Source organism: Camelus dromedarius, chromosome 4 (assembly GCF_036321535.1).
Source record: "Camelus dromedarius isolate mCamDro1 chromosome 4, mCamDro1.pat, whole genome shotgun sequence".
Lineage (NCBI taxonomy): Eukaryota > Metazoa > Chordata > Mammalia > Artiodactyla > Camelidae > Camelus > Camelus dromedarius.
In genome coordinates this window covers 37084616-37104837 of record NC_087439.1, presented here as the reverse complement: position 1 = coordinate 37104837, position 20222 = coordinate 37084616, and the positions used below count along the sequence as shown (strand labels likewise).

The 20222-nt window shown below is 36.5% G+C and overlaps 1 protein-coding gene across 4 annotated transcripts in view; it reads left to right on the top strand.

Annotated features, from left to right (window-relative positions):
• Positions 1-20222, top strand: part of LY75 (lymphocyte antigen 75) — a 104366-nt gene that overhangs the window by 61823 nt on the left and 22321 nt on the right. The window contains exons 29-37 of one of the 4 annotated variants that reach the window (XR_010380589.1): positions 1221-1415; positions 3675-3901; positions 5388-5556; positions 7598-7747; positions 9873-9995; positions 11169-11336; positions 13128-13318; positions 14884-15038; positions 15974-17280. Coding sequence is in view for 3 of the 4 variants with exons in the window: in XM_064484833.1 (XP_064340903.1) it covers positions 1221-1415; positions 3675-3901; positions 5388-5556; positions 7598-7747; positions 9873-9995; positions 11169-11336; positions 13128-13306 (1211 nt within the window). In the remaining variant the exon portion in view is untranslated. Of the gene's footprint in view, positions 1-1220; positions 1416-3674; positions 3902-5387; positions 5557-7597; positions 7748-9872; positions 9996-11168; positions 11337-13127; positions 14803-14883; positions 15039-15973; positions 17281-20222 lie in introns of those variants that run through there. The other 3 variants (XM_064484833.1, XM_031451513.2, XM_031451515.2) reach the window with 3 other exon arrangements.

Below are 20222 nucleotides of genomic sequence, written 5' to 3'. Positions count from 1 at the left end.
TAGGCAGAGAAGATAAATTACTCAAATCTGACCATTTTAAAAATAGCCTTCTCTTAGCTCTCTAACCTCTCTCTTTCTTATAATTACTCAGGTTTTTCTTAAATGTTTATGGCTTGCAGATGAGTTAATGAAAATTAAGCTGTCAAGCCCTGGGTAAGACTTGGGTTCTCAGCTGAAGATGAGTTCATTATGGTAGGACTCAGAGGTGCCCAAGTAATTTCTCCAGTGACACTTGAATATTCTTAAATTTAGGAATGGAAAAAAGGGTTCTCAGATTTATGTAAAAGTGACTGGGGAAACAGTGGTCCCCTATGGAGCAGCAGAGATCAGACCCAGGAAATAGAGATTGCAGTTATACCCACTGATGTACCTTGTTAGTTATATTATCAGAAACAACTGAAAATGTACTCTGTATTCTAAAAAGCACTTTCAGATCTGGGTATAAGTGCTTTGTCAAAGAAAGGATTTGCAAATATTTTTCTCCCATCACCTTCTTGGTAGCATACTTTGTGAAACAAAACCTTTTAATTTTAATGAAGTTTATTTTTTGTTTTATCACATGGATATCTAAGAAGGCTTTGCCCTATCCTAGGGTCATGAAGACATACTCCTGTGTTTTCTTCTAAAGATTTTACAGTTTTAGGTCTTACATGTAGCTCTATGATCAATTTTGAGGATTTTTTGTATGGTGAAAGGAGAGGGTCCAACTTCTTTTTTCTTTTTTTTTTTTTGCATGTAGATATCCTATTGTCCCAGGAACTATTCTTTCCCCATTGAATTGTCTTGGCACCCTTGTCAAAAAACAAATGACATAAATTGTCCATGGTTTAGGTCCAGAGAAGAGATTTCTATCACTAGTATTATGATATGTTAATTACTTAAATAAAATAGTTATATTCATTTCCATTGCAGTTAAACATATATGTAGGAGAAAGGAATATTGAATAAAAAAGTAGCAAAATATAAACTTGTTGCAAGATGGTGGAATTACAAGTAAATTTCAATTTTTATATTTATAGTTTGCACTTTCTGTATTAAAAATAAGCATGATTTACTGTTATAATTAGAAAATATTTTAGAAGGATACATATAATCATACAACCTTTTAGAAGGTGGGGAAAGAAGAAAGAAATTAGTTGAGTTTGAAATATTAACCTCATAACCAAAATTCAAGTCTTGATTTAATCTCGAAGCATAGAAAAAAAATGTTTCTTCTCTAGATAATTCTCTTATGTGGTCTGATAAGACCATGCTGTCATATACACACTGGAGATCAGGAAGACCAGCTATAAAAAATGGAAAATTTTTTGCTGGCTTGAATACAGATGGCTTCTGGGATATTCACACCTTTAATGTTGTTGAAGACGTGCTTTACTTTCACCAGCACAGCATTCTTGCTTGCAAAATTGAAGTGGGTAAGTATGCTAACGTAGAGTTCCCACTCCAGGGAAGGAGAATATAAAACCATTATTCACTCCACTAGTGGGAACCAGCAATTGTATTTTTTGAGTGGCTCCTCTGTATTCAGTCCTTTGAGAGGTGCTACAGGCGTTACCGAGGAAGGAAAAGACACAGTCCCTGGTGTCATGGTCTTGATCTCAGGGAGTAAAATGTAACTGGGGAGACAGCATTAAATTCTTTATATTTGTCTTACAAAGGTTAGTCTTAGATTATTTGGTCCAGGCTTACATTTGTTGGGAAGTCAAAGAGATCAATGAAAACACGGGTAATGAAAACAAAGAATACGTTGAGGAGGAGGAAAAACTTGCTGGGGCCTTGAAGGATGGATAAGATTTCTATAAATAGGAAAGTGGATTTGGGTAGAGTTTTGACATTCCATGCTGAAAATGAATGTCCCCCAACCTTGCCTGATTCCTCAAATAAGTCTATTTTTAAATGCATGTCAGTTTTAAATTTTTCACAGCTTAAAAACTGTTATTACGGCCATTCTGCTTTAAACCCTCTGCTAACATGGAGCCCATCACAGTCCCATCCAAGCCAATTTTCTCCCTTCATAGTCCTGCGGAATAACTTTCTGACATACCATTTTCATCAACAATCTCCAGGGATTTCCTGTTATCAATTACTTTGAGTTCATGTAAGCTTTTGAGACTTTTTTTAGAAACCAGTGTCTCCTTCTTAAAATTCTACATTTTCTCTCAGTCTCCATTCTTTCCCCCATTTTTGGTTCAGTAAGGATCTTTTTCTGCCAGGCTGATCTCTTAATTGTCCCATGTACAGTGTATACTCATTCTCATTTGCACCTTTATTTATTTATTTTTAACTCTGCCAGGAAATATTCTACCTTCTTTCTTTTTTTTTTTTTCTTTTTAAATAAAATTTTTATTTTAGGAAAGTTTTAAATTTACAAATTTGGAAAGATAGTACAGTCAGTTCGCATATACAACATAACAGTTTCCCCTGTCACTGACATCTAATGTTAGTATGGTACATTTGTCACAACTGATAAACCAATACTGGTAGATTATTACTACCTAAAATCCATACATTGTTCAGATTTCCTTAATTTTTACTTCATGTTATTTTACATTTAGTCATCGTGTCTCCTTAGCTTCCTCTTGGCTATGATGATTTCTCAGACTTTTCTTGTTTTTGATGACCTTGACAGTTTTGAGGAGCACCTGTCATGTATTTTATAGAATGTCCCTCGATTTGAGTTGGCCGATGTTATTCTCATGGTTAAACTGGGGTTATGGGTTTGGGGGAAAAATACAGAGGTAGTCATTGTCATCACATCCTATGAAGGGTATATAATGTCGACATGACTTACCTGTCACTGGTCACCTGGCTCTTATAATGTCTCTCAGTTTTCTCTACTGCAGATACTCTTTTTCCCCCTTCTCATCCTGTACCCTCTGCAACGAAGTCACCATACTCAGGCCACTCTTATGGAATGGAGAGTTATTCTCTGCCTTCTGGAGGTGGGGAGTGTCTATATAAATTACTTGGAATTCTGCACAGAAGATTTGTCTATTCTCTCCCATTTAAAACTTTATTTAGTCATTTATTTATATCTGTCATTTATATTTATTTATATCTTTATGGGCTCCTAGTTTTTTTATACTTTGAGTTATAATCTGATAAACTTCATTATTTAATATTTGGCTCAAATTGTTCCAGATTTGGCCATTGGGAGATCTTTTACTTGGCTCCTGTATTCCTTTGAAATACCCTCATCATTGTGGTTTTGTTGTTGTTGTTTGTTTTCAGCTGACTCTTTGGTAACCTTACTTCTTTTTGGCCCTAATTTCACCTAACCTAGACTCTGGAGACCTCATTTATCAAGCAGGCTTTCTGACACCCTTAATTCAGATGAATCTTTCCTTCTCTAGTCAGTCACACATATTCTAGTAGTTAATTGTTTTGCCCTCATTTCAAGTGTTGTTGTTTTCTGTGCTTAACTAATACATGAGCTCCTTAAATGAAAGATGCTATTTATGTCTTTTTTGAATCACCCAGACAATTGTAATATGTGAGAGCCTATTACATATGCTGTGGCAATAAGAAAAAGAGAGTATGATTTGACTTCCATTATTAATGAGAAATTGAGTTTTATTTTAAATTTGAAATGTTTGCATGTCCAGCCTTACCCAAAATATATATTTTAAATAATTTAAATTTAATTACTAACACTTTTCATTTAAATATTATAGTTGACTACAAGGAAGAATATAATACTACTCTGCCACAGTTTATTCCATATGAAGATGGCATTTATAATGTTATTCAAAAAAAGGTAACATGGTATGAAGCATTAAATATGTGTTCCCAAAGTGGAGGTCAGTTGGCAAGTGTTCATGACCAAAATGGCCAGCTTTTTCTGGAAGATATCGTAAAGCGTGACGGGTTTCCACTGTGGGTTGGACTCTCAAGTCATGATGTAAGTCTTGTGTTGTTTTCCAGAAATTTTCCAAATACGTTAGAAGGTTGGAAATTTAAGCACAAAATATTAATTCAAAGTATAACATCAGTTTAAGTCTGGGGCCTGAATTTGCATAGCATTGTACTTTCTTATCTTTTTATAACATAGAACAAATAGAAAATTGTATTTGTCGGAGGCATTAGGGCAAACAGCCAGGACTGCAGCTGCCCCCGACACTGCCAGGCCATCCCAAGGGCCCACCAGATGCACGTCTCAACACCACCTCTTTAACCTATTTGGGGCAGACCAGTTGGAAAGCTGGTGAAAGGGAATAGCACAGGATCAGAAAAGCCTGAGTTCCTGTACTAGTGACATGTCTTCCATTTGCATGTTGGATGATCATGAACAAGTTATTTAACCTTTGCAAGCTTATTACCTCATCTATAAAGTTACGGTGATAGTATTTTTCTTAATCTAGGATTATAGTGAAGATTAACACAAAAATTTATATAAGGTGCCAAGTAATTCTTAATGTTAGGACTAATGAATGCATAGTTTCTTCCCACATTCCCTCTAGAAATGAGCACTATTTGAGAGTAATCTGCTGGTAAATACATCTTTTGTGCCACAGTTTGAATCCTATTAATTAATATATTCATGTACTGATAATAATGTCTAGTATTCAAAAAATAGACATCTATTGAGATTAGAATTGAAGGCTTAATTTAAATACTCTTTAGAACAAACTAGGGAAAACATAAGGATGACAAATTAGGATTACAGAGTCAAAGGAAAATCAAAAGTAATCTTCCCATATGAGTTTCTTAGGAAGTATTTTCCTCTTCTAGCCTCCTGCTGCTTGATGGCTTCTGTAATATGAAAAAATCTAGCCAAAGACACAAGCCACAAAACTGTAAAACATAAAAAAACAATATTCAGAATAATGTGAAGGTTGGGATTGTAAATCTGTAATTGTGAAATGGAAGCCATTTGCATGTCATTTAATTTCAAATGTATATAAACTCTTCCTTTAAAAAATAAATCTAAACAACAAGTTTATACTGTATAGCAGAGGGAACTATATTCAATATCTTGTAGTAACTTATGGTTTAAAAGAATATGAACACAAATATATGTATGTTCCTATATGACCAAAGTACTATGCGGTACACCAGAAATTGACGTAACATTGTAAACTGACTGTACTTCAAAAAAAATATTTTGAATAATTTAATTTAAAAAAAGAAAGCAACTAAAAAATAAATCTAGAGATAGTTACTATAGTACATTTTAAAATCCTGTTTAAATTATGCCAGAGCAAATGTCTCAAATCAGTGCATCAAAAGTAAACCCCTGATTTTACACATAAGGCCAGACCTGTAATACTTATAAGCAAATAATTAATACCCTATTCCTATATTTCTTAAAGTATGTACGTTCTTCTTATTGTTCTTTTTGAAAGCATATATCTGAATTCAGGTTATCTCTATTATTATTAAAACAGGGACGTGAATCAAGCTTTGAATGGTCTGATGGCAGTACATTTGACTATATCCCATGGAAAGATAAAAAATCTGCTGGAAATTGTGTTGTCTTGGATCCAAAAGGAATTTGGAAGCATGAAAAATGCAACTTGGTTATGGATGGGGCTATTTGTTATAAACCTACAAAATGTAAGACTTGATTTCAAATAACTGTGTATTTACTAAAACGTATTTGTTTTATGTACATGATTAAATACTCAAAGGAATGTTTTATAGATTTTAAATCAGGTTTATTCACAAATCCTATCAAAATAATTTTGTTACTTTGGGAAGAGAAACAAATATGATATACCTATTCAGGGAATTGTTTTTCCTAAAGCTGTTCAATTGTTCTATCCCTAGGTTAGTTTTACTCTTGAATTTGTTCATTTTAATTTCACTTAGCAGTTTTTTCAAAGGCTGAGGTGCTCCATTTAAAAAAGAGTTTCACAGCATGTAAATTTGGGAAATATCTCAGATGATTTACCACATGGATGTCTCTAGGAGTTTCTATAGTAAAGAAATGTTTTGTGTAACTAAACATTTTCCAAACTTATATGAGCCTTAATATCTGAGGGAAGAGCCCCTTCCAGCAGAGGCTGGATTTGAGGGTCATCCTTGGTGGGTGGAGCACGAGCTATGAGGAAAAGCACAAGGACCTAGACCCCCCAGGGGCTGAAGAGGCCCGTTGGGCAGGCCACGAGATGCTGGCGGTACTGGTGTCTGAAGCTTCTGGTTCTCAGTGCCTGTCATGTTTTCTGCTCTGAAGAATCCTCAAGAGAAGATTTAACATCCACATTCAACAGATTTAAGCAGAAGAAAATGTGAAAACCTTATCTAGAGAAATAAGCGAATATTAGAAAAGGAGAATGATAAAGAGAATGAGGAATAAAGGCACAATCAAGAACTGACATCTTAGTTGTTTGATACAGAAAATCAATGTAATCTCTTAGAAAACATACAGGAGAAATATGGTAAAGCATGTAGAAATGGAGAGGACATCTGTGTTAGAGAAACAGACTTTATAGGATGAAGGAGAATGGTAACAGCTGAGACACAAATTCAGTGCTGTACTGAGTTGAATAGTGTCCCCCCAAATGCATGTCCACCCAAAAGTTCAGAATGTGACCTTACTTAGAAATAGTCTTTGCAGATGTAATTAGTTCAGATGAGGTCATACTTGATGAAGATGAGCCCTAAATCCAAAGACTGGTGTCCTCATAAGAGGACAGACAGACACACAGGAAGAAGGCCATTTGATGACAGTAGCAAAGATTACAGTGAGGCAGCTACAAGCCAAGGATTTCCAGAACCATGAGAAGCTAGGAGACAGGCATGAAACCAATTCTCCCTCAGAGCCTCCAGAAAGAACCAATCCTGCTGACATCTTATCTTCAGACGAGGAGAAAAAAGCAAGAAAAGCCTTCAGTGACTGAAGGACATTCCAATTATACAAAATGTTACAGAGCAATGATGTGGGTTGAGATTACTGGCCATACCAGCTCAGAAAGTTGATTCAGATCATCAGCACCCCACCAACAGGATGTTGACAGTTTACTTTCCAATTCTCACACTCTCCTCTGTTAGAATTAACAATGGTGTTAAGGGGCACGGGCTTTATAACGCAGACTTCTTGTGTTATAAAGCACAATTAAAAATTAAATAGTTTAAATGGAAACCATTGGGAATTGTTAAGATCTGAGAAGCCACACCTACTTTTTTTGTTTGAGAAAGATTTTGCTGTGCAGATATGTTGCACTTTGTAAACAAATTACCAAATTTCACTTGTGGGTGTGATTTTTTTTATAGCAAAGCAAAACTAGGTTTTTATTATCAAAGTGAAAGGAATGCAAAGACAGAAAGAAAGAATTTTAATTACTATTTCAAAGTAGTTACAGGCCTACCCAACCTGTCTTTTCTTCTTTTCCTATTCTGTCTTCCTAATTGTTTCTACTTTAGTCTAAATCCATCTCAGAGGGCTAGGTACGTCCTTCTGTATTCTCAGTTTTATAAATGGTATTCCAAAAGGCTAACTAGAATGCACACTCTTAGAGAGTGGACTGTAGCTTTCTCTGCTGTGTATTGAGATGAATGCTTCTTACCCACAGTGTCAAATAGGGATGTTTAATGAGATTTAAAAGTCAGTCATTCTTTCTGTGCGTTTTTACAGTTGTGTCTAACATTTTTATAGCTAAAGAGGTGTCTTCTCATACATACTCGTCAAGATGTCCAGCAGTAAAAGGGAGTCAGTCACAGTGGATCCAGTACAGGGACCACTGTTACACGTCTGACCAGGCATTGCACAGTTTCCTAGAAGCCAGGTGGTTTTGTCCAGAACTTGGTGAGTTAAAATATGTTGATTTTCTTTGACTTGATTCAATCATTGGGGTTTTTTCTTAAGGAAATCCTTTAAAATAAAAATCGCATTTTAAAAAATATTTCTGAAGCACTCACTAACTATAATAGCACCATAATCTAATTGCCCAGTGGTGGGGAAATGGTTAAGTATTTTATAATACATGAGCTCAATGGACTATTGGTACAGCCATTTAAAATGATCAGTGGAAGAATAAGTGCATAGGAAATAAAAGTAAATGGGAAGAAGTAGAATAAAAAATTGCTAAGTAAACTGTGTGTGAAAACACTGACAAATGAACCATTTTAAATATAGCTAGATATGCTTAGATGAAGGTATTAAGTGATAGATTTTTTTGTACAGTCTGTTAAGCAATAAATACAAAATCATAGATTTTTTTCATACTTAGTTATCAATAAGTAAGCTTAGCCTGACCAGGGTAACGAAATCCAAGAAGCATGGATTGTTCATCCATTCTGCAAAAGGAATGGCCCACATTTCTGAACATTGTAAGGGACGGGACTTTTTGTCTTCAGATTTAACTATTTTTAGAAAGAGCAGCAATGATTGACTCTCTCCCATGATAAACTTAGCCTATAGTCAAACTGTGAAATGACTTCTGGGGAGACCATCTAGGGTATTTCAAAGACCTGCAGCCTTGGACAGCCATTTAGCCAGGCAGATGACATTTATCTCATTTATTTTGCTACTGGTGGAGACACTTAACTGATTTAAAAATCTCCTTGTGATGGCTTCACTACATGGTGGGAACTTTTGTGTGGGGACTGGTTGTGTGTTATACATGTTTATGTATGCACGTGATGGGAACTACTCTGAGCTCTCTCTATATATGTTCTGAAAGAAGGAAGCCTCTTGCTCCTAGAAGAGAGAAGAGAAAGGTTTACTGTCTTTGTCGTGTGGGAGTTAAGCACTTAAGCTTTGGAGGCAGACAGGTCTGGGTTGCAATCCCAGCTCCCACACTTACTAGCTGAGTGATATTGTGGAAGCTACATAATTGTTTCTCTTTCTCATCTGAACAATGAGAATGAAGAGTACTCACTTCAAAGTTTGGGTAAAGGTTGGGTTGTTGTAGGAATGAAAGAAATGAGACAGTGCCCTGCAAATAGCATTCAAAACTATTCTTATCATTAGGATTGAGATTGACTTTGTAATTCTAAAACTGGCTAGCTGTGTAAACCTGACCAATTTACCTAATCTCCTTGCCCCTCCATTTCATCATCTGTAAAATAGTAGTAGTACCTTCTTCTACGGGATTATGTAGTGTTAAACAAGGTAACGTGTGACGTGCCTGCACAGTGTGGGGATCTGTAAAGGAGTAAAGGCTTTCTTTTGTCCTTTTTTAAATACCCCACATCTCAAAAGAAATGCTTAATTCAAGTCTTGTTGGGCTTGAAGACTATTTGATTCCATTTAGGATTGATTTCCAAATCTAGTTATTATTTTATTTCTATCCCTTTCCTGATGATGATAATAACACTTTTTTTTCTCTGTGGGTTTAGAGCAACCAGTCACACTTCAAGAATACTCACCTGTTCAATTCTATACTGTATTTAGGAACTTACAGTTGCATGACCAAGTATGCTTATGTATATAAAATAGTATTAAAAGGAAGGCTAACACTCTCCAGCATCCCAAACCTATTTGTTTTTATTTTCATTTTAACAGAAGCAAATTTAAAGCAGAGTTATGATACAGAAGGAGAGAGTGTTAAAAATCTAGAGGGGGCACACAGATTTCTACCATTACACAGCCCACTTCTTCCGACTAGCTAGCTGTTCATACATGAAGGTCTCACTGGTTAGGCAGTTCCAACATCCAAACTATTACCAGGGAAATATTTTGAGGAAATACAAAATTTCTATATACAAAATTTCAATCTAGAAATATTTCCAACTTTTTTGGAAGCTATTACTGCTATACTTTCAAAAACCTGACCTAAATACCAGATTTTCAGAACATTCTCTGTATCAAATTTGAATTTCTCCATGATCTTGATCATGATCGTTTTTTTCAAATGCCTGGTTGAAAATAAACCACTTCCCTAGTTTTCATAAAGCTGATTGGTTTGGGGTTTGTTTTCCTTCAACAGCTCATTCTGCAACTCTCGTTACCATAGAGGATGAAGATGAGAATAAATTTGTGAGCAGACTGATGAGGGAAAATAATAATATTACCATGAGAGTTTGGCTTGGATTATTTCAACTTTCTGCTGGTAAATGACATATCTGTGTGTGCAGTGTGCAAAGAGCATTCAAACTTGTCCTAAATACCGTGTCAGCCTCACTGAAGAATGTCAACTGGTGGCCAATTCAAATGCTTCTTATTGATGAATAAGCTAGGTCTGCTGTTTTAGAGGCTTAAAAATTCCTGATGAATAAATGAGTAGCTTATTAGTAATGATGGAAACACTAATGAAATAGAAAGTCAGATTAAAATCAACAGAAAGTGTTTTAGAGGCATAAGATAGTTGGGTCAACAGGATATTTTTTTCTCCTGTGGCAATATCTGTGCCCCCTGTGTCCCCACAAGGAACCCATCTCACTTACTTCCCTTAGAGTTTTAGTCTCTATTACCCAGTGTTTCTGTAGCTTATAACTCTGTTATTCAGACAGTTCCCTTCTTGTTGGAACTTTTTTTTTTTTTACCATAGAGCGAAATTAAGCCTTAATAGTGATTTTTTTATACTGTCTTAGTAAAATTGCAGATATTTGGTTCAAAAAGATTTGTGGAAGAATTTTTCAATAGGGAATACTAGATACAGGGTTTAAGTGCACTTGGAATTGATAAAGAATGAATTAAGAGTAGAAATTTGATAGAAGATTAGGAAGTCTATTTCACATTTTATGCAAAGTTGAATTCTAAATAATTGAAATAAATGTGAATTCCAGAATATCAAGTATGTGTCAAAAAGTGAACGAATTCAAAGTTGGCCATCTAAATGAATTATAAATTGACTTTATACTATCACCACAAGGTGGTGCTACCTCCCCCAGCAGCACATTGTGAATGATGGGGGTGGAGGGATGGGGAAAGGGATACAGGTCTTTAGAAATCTATCTATCACACAATAAATGTGCAGGCATTTTGCCCTTTAATCAAAACACCATATTCTATGTTAGTGCTGTCTACCAGAACTTTATACAAAGATGCAATTGGTCCACTGCACTGTCCAAGGTAGTAGCCACTAGCCAGGTAGGGCTACTGAGCACTTGATATGTGACAAGTACATCTGACAAAGTGATTTTTTTCATTCGTTCACTTTTAATAAATTTTATTTTAAATAGTGGCATAATGCAGTTCTAAATAAATAAATTGTATGAGTTACATGCCTTTTTACCTTAGTTATGTTGCGATAAACATAGTTGTACTTAATTTCTTTCTTTAGATCAATCTTGGAATTGGTTAGATGGATCAAAAGTGACATTTGCCAAATGGGCAAATAAAATTAAGAGTGGTGGTGGACAATGTAGCATTTTGTTAGCTTCAAATGAGACTTGGATAAAAGTTGAATGTTCACGTGGCTATGGAAGAATTGTCTGCAAAGTTCCCTTGGGTAAGTATGTAATCTGTTCTTAAGGAATATTTTTGCAGAACAGGTCAGGAAATAAATGTGCAATTCAATTATGTGCAAAGTTTTGTACTTCATTCTAAAGTACTTAGTCCTTACTGTATATCCAAACAATATTAAGTCTTTTCTCCCTTGGAAAAACAGATTATAAGAGACAGTAAATGCACAAGATGTCTAGGATGCCCAGAGGGAAGTTCTAAACTGTCTATAATTTGTGTAACTCTTTCCTAAGAAAAATAGAAGCTGCCAGAGTATTGGAGAAGTCATTTATTTGAAAATGTTAAGATGTATTTTATTCTATAATTCAAATAATGTAAAAGCTCAAAGGTCTAATTCTGAAGTTAGTTTGCTTTCTTTCTTCTCATTCTTATAAAACTCATGATTAACTTAACAACAATGCAAAACCATATTTAATTACTTAAAATGTCCTGAGTATCTATAGGAAATCATAGTTTGAACTTCTGTTTCATCACAGTTCATACATAAAATAACTATGAAAATCTTATTGTAATAAGCTCTAAAATTTTCACATCAACATTTTTAAAGATTAGTATTAAAATGTCCATTTTGGTGTACAAATATTAAAATAAAACTCCAGCCCTTGGTGATCAATATCTATATAGTTATGCATCGATTTAGCAAATTTTTAGTGTCTGTGTCCTGCCCTGTTCTAGGTACTGGGGTGCACCTGTAAATAAGACAGATAAGACTCCTTTCCTCACAGAGCTTACAGTCTAATGAAGGAAGATAGATAATGAGTTACCAAGCAGGCCCATTTTTAAAAGAGAGGAAAATATCAAATAGTTATAAACGCTATGTGATTGACCAGGGGAATGACTACTCTAGATCAGGTTATCAGGGAAGACATCTTAGTGCAGGAGACATTGAAGCTGAAATCTGAAAGGCCAGCCAAGCCCTGGGGATCAGGGGAAGAGGCATACCAGGCAGAGGTACCAGTTGGAGCAAACAGCCCAAGGCAGAACAAGCTTGATGTGGACTCAGGAAGAGCTAGAAGGTAGACAGGTTCTAGCCACTTGGGGCCCTGGAATCCAGGTTCTGTTCTGAGTGGAATGGAAAGTGACCGGCAGGTTTGGGGGATGGGTGGGAGCAGGGTTAGGGTGGTATAAATCAAGAGTTCTATTTTAGCATTTCGAGCCATCCATACGGAGATGAGCTGTACATATGGACCATATGGAATGTCTAGTGTGCAACTGGACATATGAGAAAGAAGGGAGGCCAACAGAACGATGGTATCAAAGCCACACAGGACAAAACAAGTCCATCTCAGCAGCGGGTAGACAAGGGGCTGGGACAGTATTTGAATCTGAATAGCTAGGAACTGAATGAGATCATCCTGAAGACTTAAATTCCTTTAAAGCGAATAATACATTATTTGGCCCTAGGTAAGTCAAACAAACATTTGCAACCTTAAGCAATTTGTTATCAAACTAAGGTAATATACTGGGAGTGATCGTCTCAAATGGGTGATGGGAAGGGAAAGTGAGAATCATGCTAGTGCTTTAATGTCTTTGGAAGAGAATTGCTATAGCAATGAAGAGGATTTGAACGAAAAGGAAAACAGTTAAATTGGAAAAGAAGGCACTTAAGTGTTTGATGGTGAGTTTGGAGTCTGTGTTAATGCTATGAAACATCAGTTACTTCCTGTATCTAGTTGGTGGTACAGGGTTCGCATATGTGACACACGCCTAATGTATAAAATCAATAATGATCACTCTTCTACCCTCCCCGCCACTGTCAAACCTCTCCCTACACCAGGCCCTGATTACAGAGGAATGGGTGTCGCGCTTGCTGTGCTCTGTGTCTTAGCTCTCATCAGCGGGCTGATTTGGTTCCTCTTCCGAAGGAACCGTTTTCACTGGGCGGGCTTCTCTTCAGTTCGGTATCAACATGGAGCCAACGAAGATGAGATTATGCTTCCTTCTCTCCATGATTAAACTCTTCTAAAGGTTTGCTAATTTGCACTGATGGTTTAAGAAAAATGAGCCATTAAAGCTTTCCCAGGGTCAGTATTTACTTTGTTTCAAAGCAGCAGTCTTAAGGACTTTTTTTTTTTTTTTTTTTTTTTTTGTTGAATTGCTATGCCCGTAATCACAATTACCCACAAAATGCCATGTTAATAACTCTACTTAATAGAATAAAAAAGAACCAAAGCTGGAACTAAAGTCCTAATTGTTCATAGGGTAATAAGTTTAATGTGCATTTTCTCTGTAAGAATGTGGCTGCTAACTAGGATATGTATATTTTAATAGCATTTTAACACAATGTCTTAGGAAATCAAAATTAGCATATTACTAGGTCACACATCTACCTTTTAATTTTTAAGAACATCCAAGCCAAATGCAAAATTGGTATCTCAAAGTGAAAACATAACTGTAAATAACATCAACATTGTTTTAAAAGTCATTTGTAACATTTGGGGGAAATTATTGAACAATGAAACATGCTTACTTTTTACACAGCAAAATGATGCATCTTGGCAAGCTTTTCTTAAACTGTTCCAAAGATACTTCACACCAAAATTATTTAAGTGAAAATGTTTTGTTCTGTTATACTTATTTTTTAAAAGGCTTTTAAAGAAGATTCAGTACCTAACATTTTTCTGAAGTGTGGGAACATTATTTTTAGATCGATTAAATACCCTGCAGCAGTGTGTTTTTTGTCTTATGTACCACATACACTGTTTTCTTTTTAAAGGGAATCAGCTGATTTTTTTAAATTTCACAATTTATGTACTTTACATGGTATGGCAACTTCTGACTAAGAAATTTTTATTATTTTGTTGCCTTTTAACATAAGCTAAAGAGAGAAGGAGTCTGTGAAGAAAACTGTATATCTTACTTCTGTAAAAATGAAAATTTTACAATGAAATTCTAAACCTGTGATTACTACTAAAATACTTAAAATTATGAACGGTTAAGGAAACACTGTTTTGTGGTTTATCATTTTAAATTTTACCATCTAGAATATATTAATAGTAGCTTCCACTGGATATGGTGAATGTTTTACTCAGTGTTTAACTTATATTTGTACTTTAGAATATTTTTGTATAAAGTCCACAGATTTATTTTAAAATTTAGAGTGTTTATACTATGATAACATTGTAAATAATTTTCTAAGACGATTTTAGTGTAGTCTAAAACTCTATAGTATAATTGTCCTGAGCTTTTTTTTTTATTATTGAATTTGCAGAACTGATTTTCTTGCTCTATGATCTGTAAAGTTTTGGTTAATAAGACTTTCTTCAAAGAACTAAACCAACTTGATGCAAAAAGTACAGGTTTATATAGTAGTGATGCCACAGTAAAGTTGTTTTCTTTTATTTTTTTAAGTAAAAGTGTTATTGATCCTTGTGGGGGAAAAAATCTCTAAATTGGGCTTATTATCTTAGTCATATAGCATGACAAGAAATAAAGTGTCCAGCTATTGTAAAGCAAGGCGTCCTTAAGATTTTGTGTGCATTTATAAAAGAACAAACATAATCATTCCTACATCTCTGAATGCTTGATTTTAGGCCTCTTCTTGGGTTCCTCTGACTCAGCGTTTCTTTTAACTACTGGATCAGCAGAGATTCCACCTATGATCCACTTACTTCTCACTCTGTGCTCCCCTAAGGGGACCTGTGCACCACCTCCCCCCCCACATCAACCGCTTAACAATGGCTTCTGAGTGAGTCGTTCAAACATCTAGTTCTCCAGGTTCATGTTTCTAACTCCCACTGAACAATCCTCATGAGGTCCATCTCAACATGACCAAAATGGACCATACTGTACTCCTTCCTCTTTTCCCCTGTCCCAGATGTCTAGAACTGAAGACTGCCTTTTCCAATCTTCCTAACCAATCCAGCCCCTACATGTGGTCTGACAAAAGTGATCTTTCAAAACCAGGCACTTAAAATACCAGGCAAATACACCTGATGATCAGGTACAGGGGACACATTTAGAAGTGACACCAATGACTATCCCCTCGCAGCTTGTTCCCTTCCCGGATCCCAGGGCAAGATGTCTCATTATCTGGGAGATTGCCCAGCAAATGGCTGCTGCAGTGTTGGCTCCCACCGTCCTGACCCCACTGCTGAGTTGATGCAAGGGGAAGCCAGAGATTCAGATTCCTTTATCCTACGTTCATTTAACCCTAAAATCCCCTTGGAGACACAAAGACCTAATTGTTGTTAGCTCAACAAACTTTACCTAAAAAGACAAATTTTAACTAGATCTCAAAGACCTTTTTTTTTAAACTAGACCACATGATCTATGCAAAGTTAACTCTAATTCATTGTATATTCTAAGTTAAAACATTCTCACAGTAGTACATCTCAACAAATTTAGTATACAGGTATTTCTCTTTTCCAAGCGAAATTAATCATCATCAGAATTTGAGACATTTTTTCTATTCTCCCAAAGTCTTGTTTATATTCTCTTTAAATTAATATGAAGACAGCATACCCCTTGTTTCCTAAGCTAGAAACTCAGAAGTCATCCTTAAATCCTCTCTTTTACATCTCTCTAAATGAACAATTCTGTCAGTTTTACCCCACACTTCTGAGTGGCTGTCTCCATTGCTGGCTGTCTTAATTCAGACCTTTATCCTTTTTTTCTCCCTAGGTTATGTGCATGAGGCTCTTCACTGGTCTTCCTCATCAGCCTTTCCTCTTCATCCCATTTTTCCCATTCCTGGGCCTTGGGGAGCTGAAATTCACAGAGGAGAACCCCCCCGCCGCCCCCTGTTTCAGCCTAAAGTTATCTAGGCCTGACTATCTCAGGCCAAAAAGGAGCACAACAATGCCCAGCCATGGCCTTCCCCAGCGACCTTATGTGGATTGACGTCAGTGCTGAGAAGTCCTACAGTTCTGGTTCCCTGGCCAAACATACTTTTAATGCAACATAGGATCAAGTCCTTATTACTCCAGTTGCTAAACAACAAAGAGGCAAAGCCAGATAAAACTGGAATCCAGAAACTGGGAAAACATTGGTGATCTTAGCCAGTGGAAATGCAGTGGAGTGGTGAGGCCAGAATCCAGATGGAAGTGAGCCGATGAGTGAAAGGGAAATGAAGAAATAGAGAACATGAAATTTTGAGAAGTACGGCAGAGATGGAGCTAGAGAGAGAAGGAGGTTTGTAGAAGATTTTTCCCCAAAGGAGGGGAAAAGAGATTCACAGGTTTAAAAGCTGAGAGGAAAGAAAACAAAACAAATCCAAAACCAAAAACAGTGGACAGAGAGAAGTGGACAATGCAGGGGAGGAGGGGGGCCACTAGTGGAAGAAGATCTTGGAGAAGATGGGATGAGAGGGGCAGTTCTAAACCCACAGAAAGAGGAACCGGGCTTGGAGGGGATGGGAGCACAAAAGAGGAAGACCTGTGTGAAAGAGAAAGGGAAGCAGATGAGTATTTGAAGATGTCTGTCTATGCCTGATGGCCCCCATTTTCCTATTGAGTAAAAGGCAAAGTCTGCTAAGAAAGATAGATATTGAATGGGGTTTCAGTTTGAAGAGAATAATAAAACTTGAAATCGAAATATTCTATGTGGGAAATGAGAGAGGAGAATAACCAAGACAAAATAAAAGGATGGCAGAAGAGGCATACAAGGCCCAGATGAAATTAAAAGCCATATATCAGTAGTGACAACCATCAGGAGAACTAGCAGATTTCCTCTACGTGTGCTCAGTTACTCGAGTAAAGCTGAGGGGAAGGAAATTATGAAAAAGAAAGAAGACACCCCCATCCTCGGAAAATTAAAAATACATCTCCCATGTGATCCAGCAATCCCACTTCTGGGTATATATCCAAAGGAAGTGGAAACAGGATCTCAGAGAGATAGCTTCACCCCCATGTTCATTGCAGCATTATTCACAATAGCCAAGATCTGGGAATAACCTAAGTGTCCATCAATGAATAAATGGTTAAAGAAGATATGGGGTGTGTGTGTGTGTGTGTGTGTGTGTGTGTGTGTGTGTGTGTATAATGGAATATCGTTCAGCCATAAGAAAAAGGGAATCATGCCATTTGCAACCACATGGGTGAATCTGGGGGGCATTATGCTAAGTGAAATGTCAGACAAAGAAAGGGATACTATACCATATCACTCGTATGTGGAATCTAAAAGAGCCAAACTCATAGAAACAGAGAGTAGCACGGTGGTTTCCAGGGGTAGGGGCTTGGGTGGAAAGGGAGACGTGGCTTAAGGGTACAAACTTCCAGTTATAAGATGAGTGAGTTCTGGGGATCAAATATACAGCATAGTGATTAGAGTTAACAATATTGTGTAATATACTTAAAAGTTGCTAAGAGAGTGGATCTTAAATTTTCTCACCACAGAAAAAAATGGTAATTATATGACCGGGTGGAATGCCATGGTGGTAATCCTTTTGCAGTATATATCAAGTCAACACATCGTGCACCTTAAATTTACACAGTGTTATATGTCGATTATATTTCAATAAAGCTGGAAATTATTTTTAAATTTTTTAAATTTTAATAAAGAGGAAAAAAAGAGGAAGAGACCCCAGGTTTAGAGTTGGCCAGGTAGATGCAACAGAGGAACAAGAGAGGGTGTGGTATCCAGGCTGGATGTAGAAGGGAGAAATAAAAGGCCAAAAAAAATGAAGTTAAGGAACTGGAGTCTGGAATGAGGTCAAAGACGAAGTAAGTTGGAGTGAAAGAGAAAGAAAAATAAAAAATATAAGGTGTGATTGGAAAGTAGGACATCATAATGAGAAATTTGAATGAAATACCATATTATTCCATGCAGAAGCAATAAGTAGTCTGTTTTGACATATTAGCATAAAAAATGAGGAAGTGTGCACCAGAGTTAACAGCGGGGAAAATATACCTCCCTTTAGTTCAAATGACTTAAAAATAAAAGACTGCTGAAAGGGGTTATTTGCCTAAATTAGATTGATTCATTAAGGTGCCACTTCAATTGTAAATCTAACCATTATTTGAAAATTTGTTTAACAGGAAGTAATCCACATGGACACAATATACATTGGTGTCTGCGGTGAGGGTGGAGATGATTTTTTCAAATACAGGACTGCATCGAACTATTCATCTTACTTGTTAGCAGGACAGAGGAGTCCAGAATCAGGATGTTTCAATCTTTAAGCATGGCATACATTTGGAAGGATTTGTTTTGGGTTTGGGTTTAGTGTATAAACCCATATTAACAGTCTGAGAGGAACAACGGAAATAAATAAGTTGAGCAAGACCTTGATACTTTGGCAGAGACCGCACCTGGAACAGCATTGTTTGGCATTCACTGCATGCCCCTGGGTAAGCCACGTCCCTTCTCTGGGCCTCACTTTCCTTAACAGTAAATGAAGACGGTCCCTGTGACCTAGCACTCTTGACTCTCCTTACAGACCCCTTTGGTCAGAGAGATTTCATTGGTGCAATCATGCCATTTCAGACTAGAACTTCAGAGGCATGGAAAGGGTTAGACTTGATTTTTTTTTAAGAATAGACTTCAATTTTTGAACAGTCTTAGGCTTATTTAAAAAAACTGAGCAGAAAGTACAGAGAGTTCCCATATACCTCCTTACCTCTCTCCACCTTTCCCTTATTATTAGCATCTTGCATTAGTGTGGTACATTTGTTAAAACTGATGATCCAAAATTGATATGTTATTATTCACTAAAGCACATAGTTGACATTAGAGCTCTTCTTTATGTTGTATGTGGGTTCTGACAAAGGTATAATGACGTGTATCCATCATTACAGTATCATACGTTTCACTGCCTTAAAATTTCTCTGTGCTCCACCTATTCAGGCCTCCCTTCCCTTCCTCCTCCAACCCCGGCACCCACTGATCCTTTTTTACTATCACCAGTTTTGCCTTTTCCAAAATATACAGTTGAAATCATAGGGTATTTAGCCTTTACAGATTGGCTTCTTTCACTTAGCCATATGTGTTTAAGGTTCCTCCAGGTCTTTTCACAGCTTGACAATTGATTTCTTTTTGGTGCTGAACAACATTGCACTATCTGGATGTACCACAGTTTGTTTATCCATATACCTACTGAAGGACATCTTGGTTGCTTCCAGGTTTTGGCAATTATAAATAAATCTGCTATAAATAAGTATCTGTGGACAAATTTTTAGTTATATGTAAGACTTCAGCTTGTTTGGGTAAATACCAAAGAACATGATCACTGAACCGTACAGTAAAGTATATTTAGTTTTGTGAGAAGCTGCCCAACTGTCTTCCAAAGTGGCTGTACCATTTTGCATTCTCGCCAGCAATGGATGAGAGTTACTTTTGCTCTGCATCTTCATCAGCATTTGGTGTTTTCAGTGTTTGAGCTTTCAAAAGCCATTCTAATACGTGTATAGTGAAATCTCATTTTTGTTTTAATTTGCAATTTCGTAGTGACATATGATGTTGAGTGTGTTTTCTTATGCTTTTTGCCATCTGTACATCTTCTTTGGTGAGGGGTCTGTTCAGATCATTTGTGCATTTTTAAATTGAATTGTTTGTGTTTTTATAATTGAGTTTAGACTTGAAATTAAAGCACTCTTTTGCTAATGGCATGAGGCTATGTCAGAGCTTAAACAAGCAGCCTATTGGGCCCTGATTGTTTGGTTCCAGAGGCCCTCACCAGTCAAGTGATAGCTGCATATTTTATACATATAATACAAGTACAGTTTGGTGTTTTTTGTTTGTTTTTTGTTTTTCCTTAAACAAGGAAATGCATTGTCTCACGGTTCTGGAGGTTAAAAGTTCAAGATCAAGGTATCCTTGAGAGTCAGTTCCTTCCAAGGACTGTGCAAGTATAGAACCCTTAATCCAGGAGCTGGTGACAGAAAAATTGTCCGAGGGACACAGTCCACTGAGAGAGAAGCCTTTGAAAAGCTTT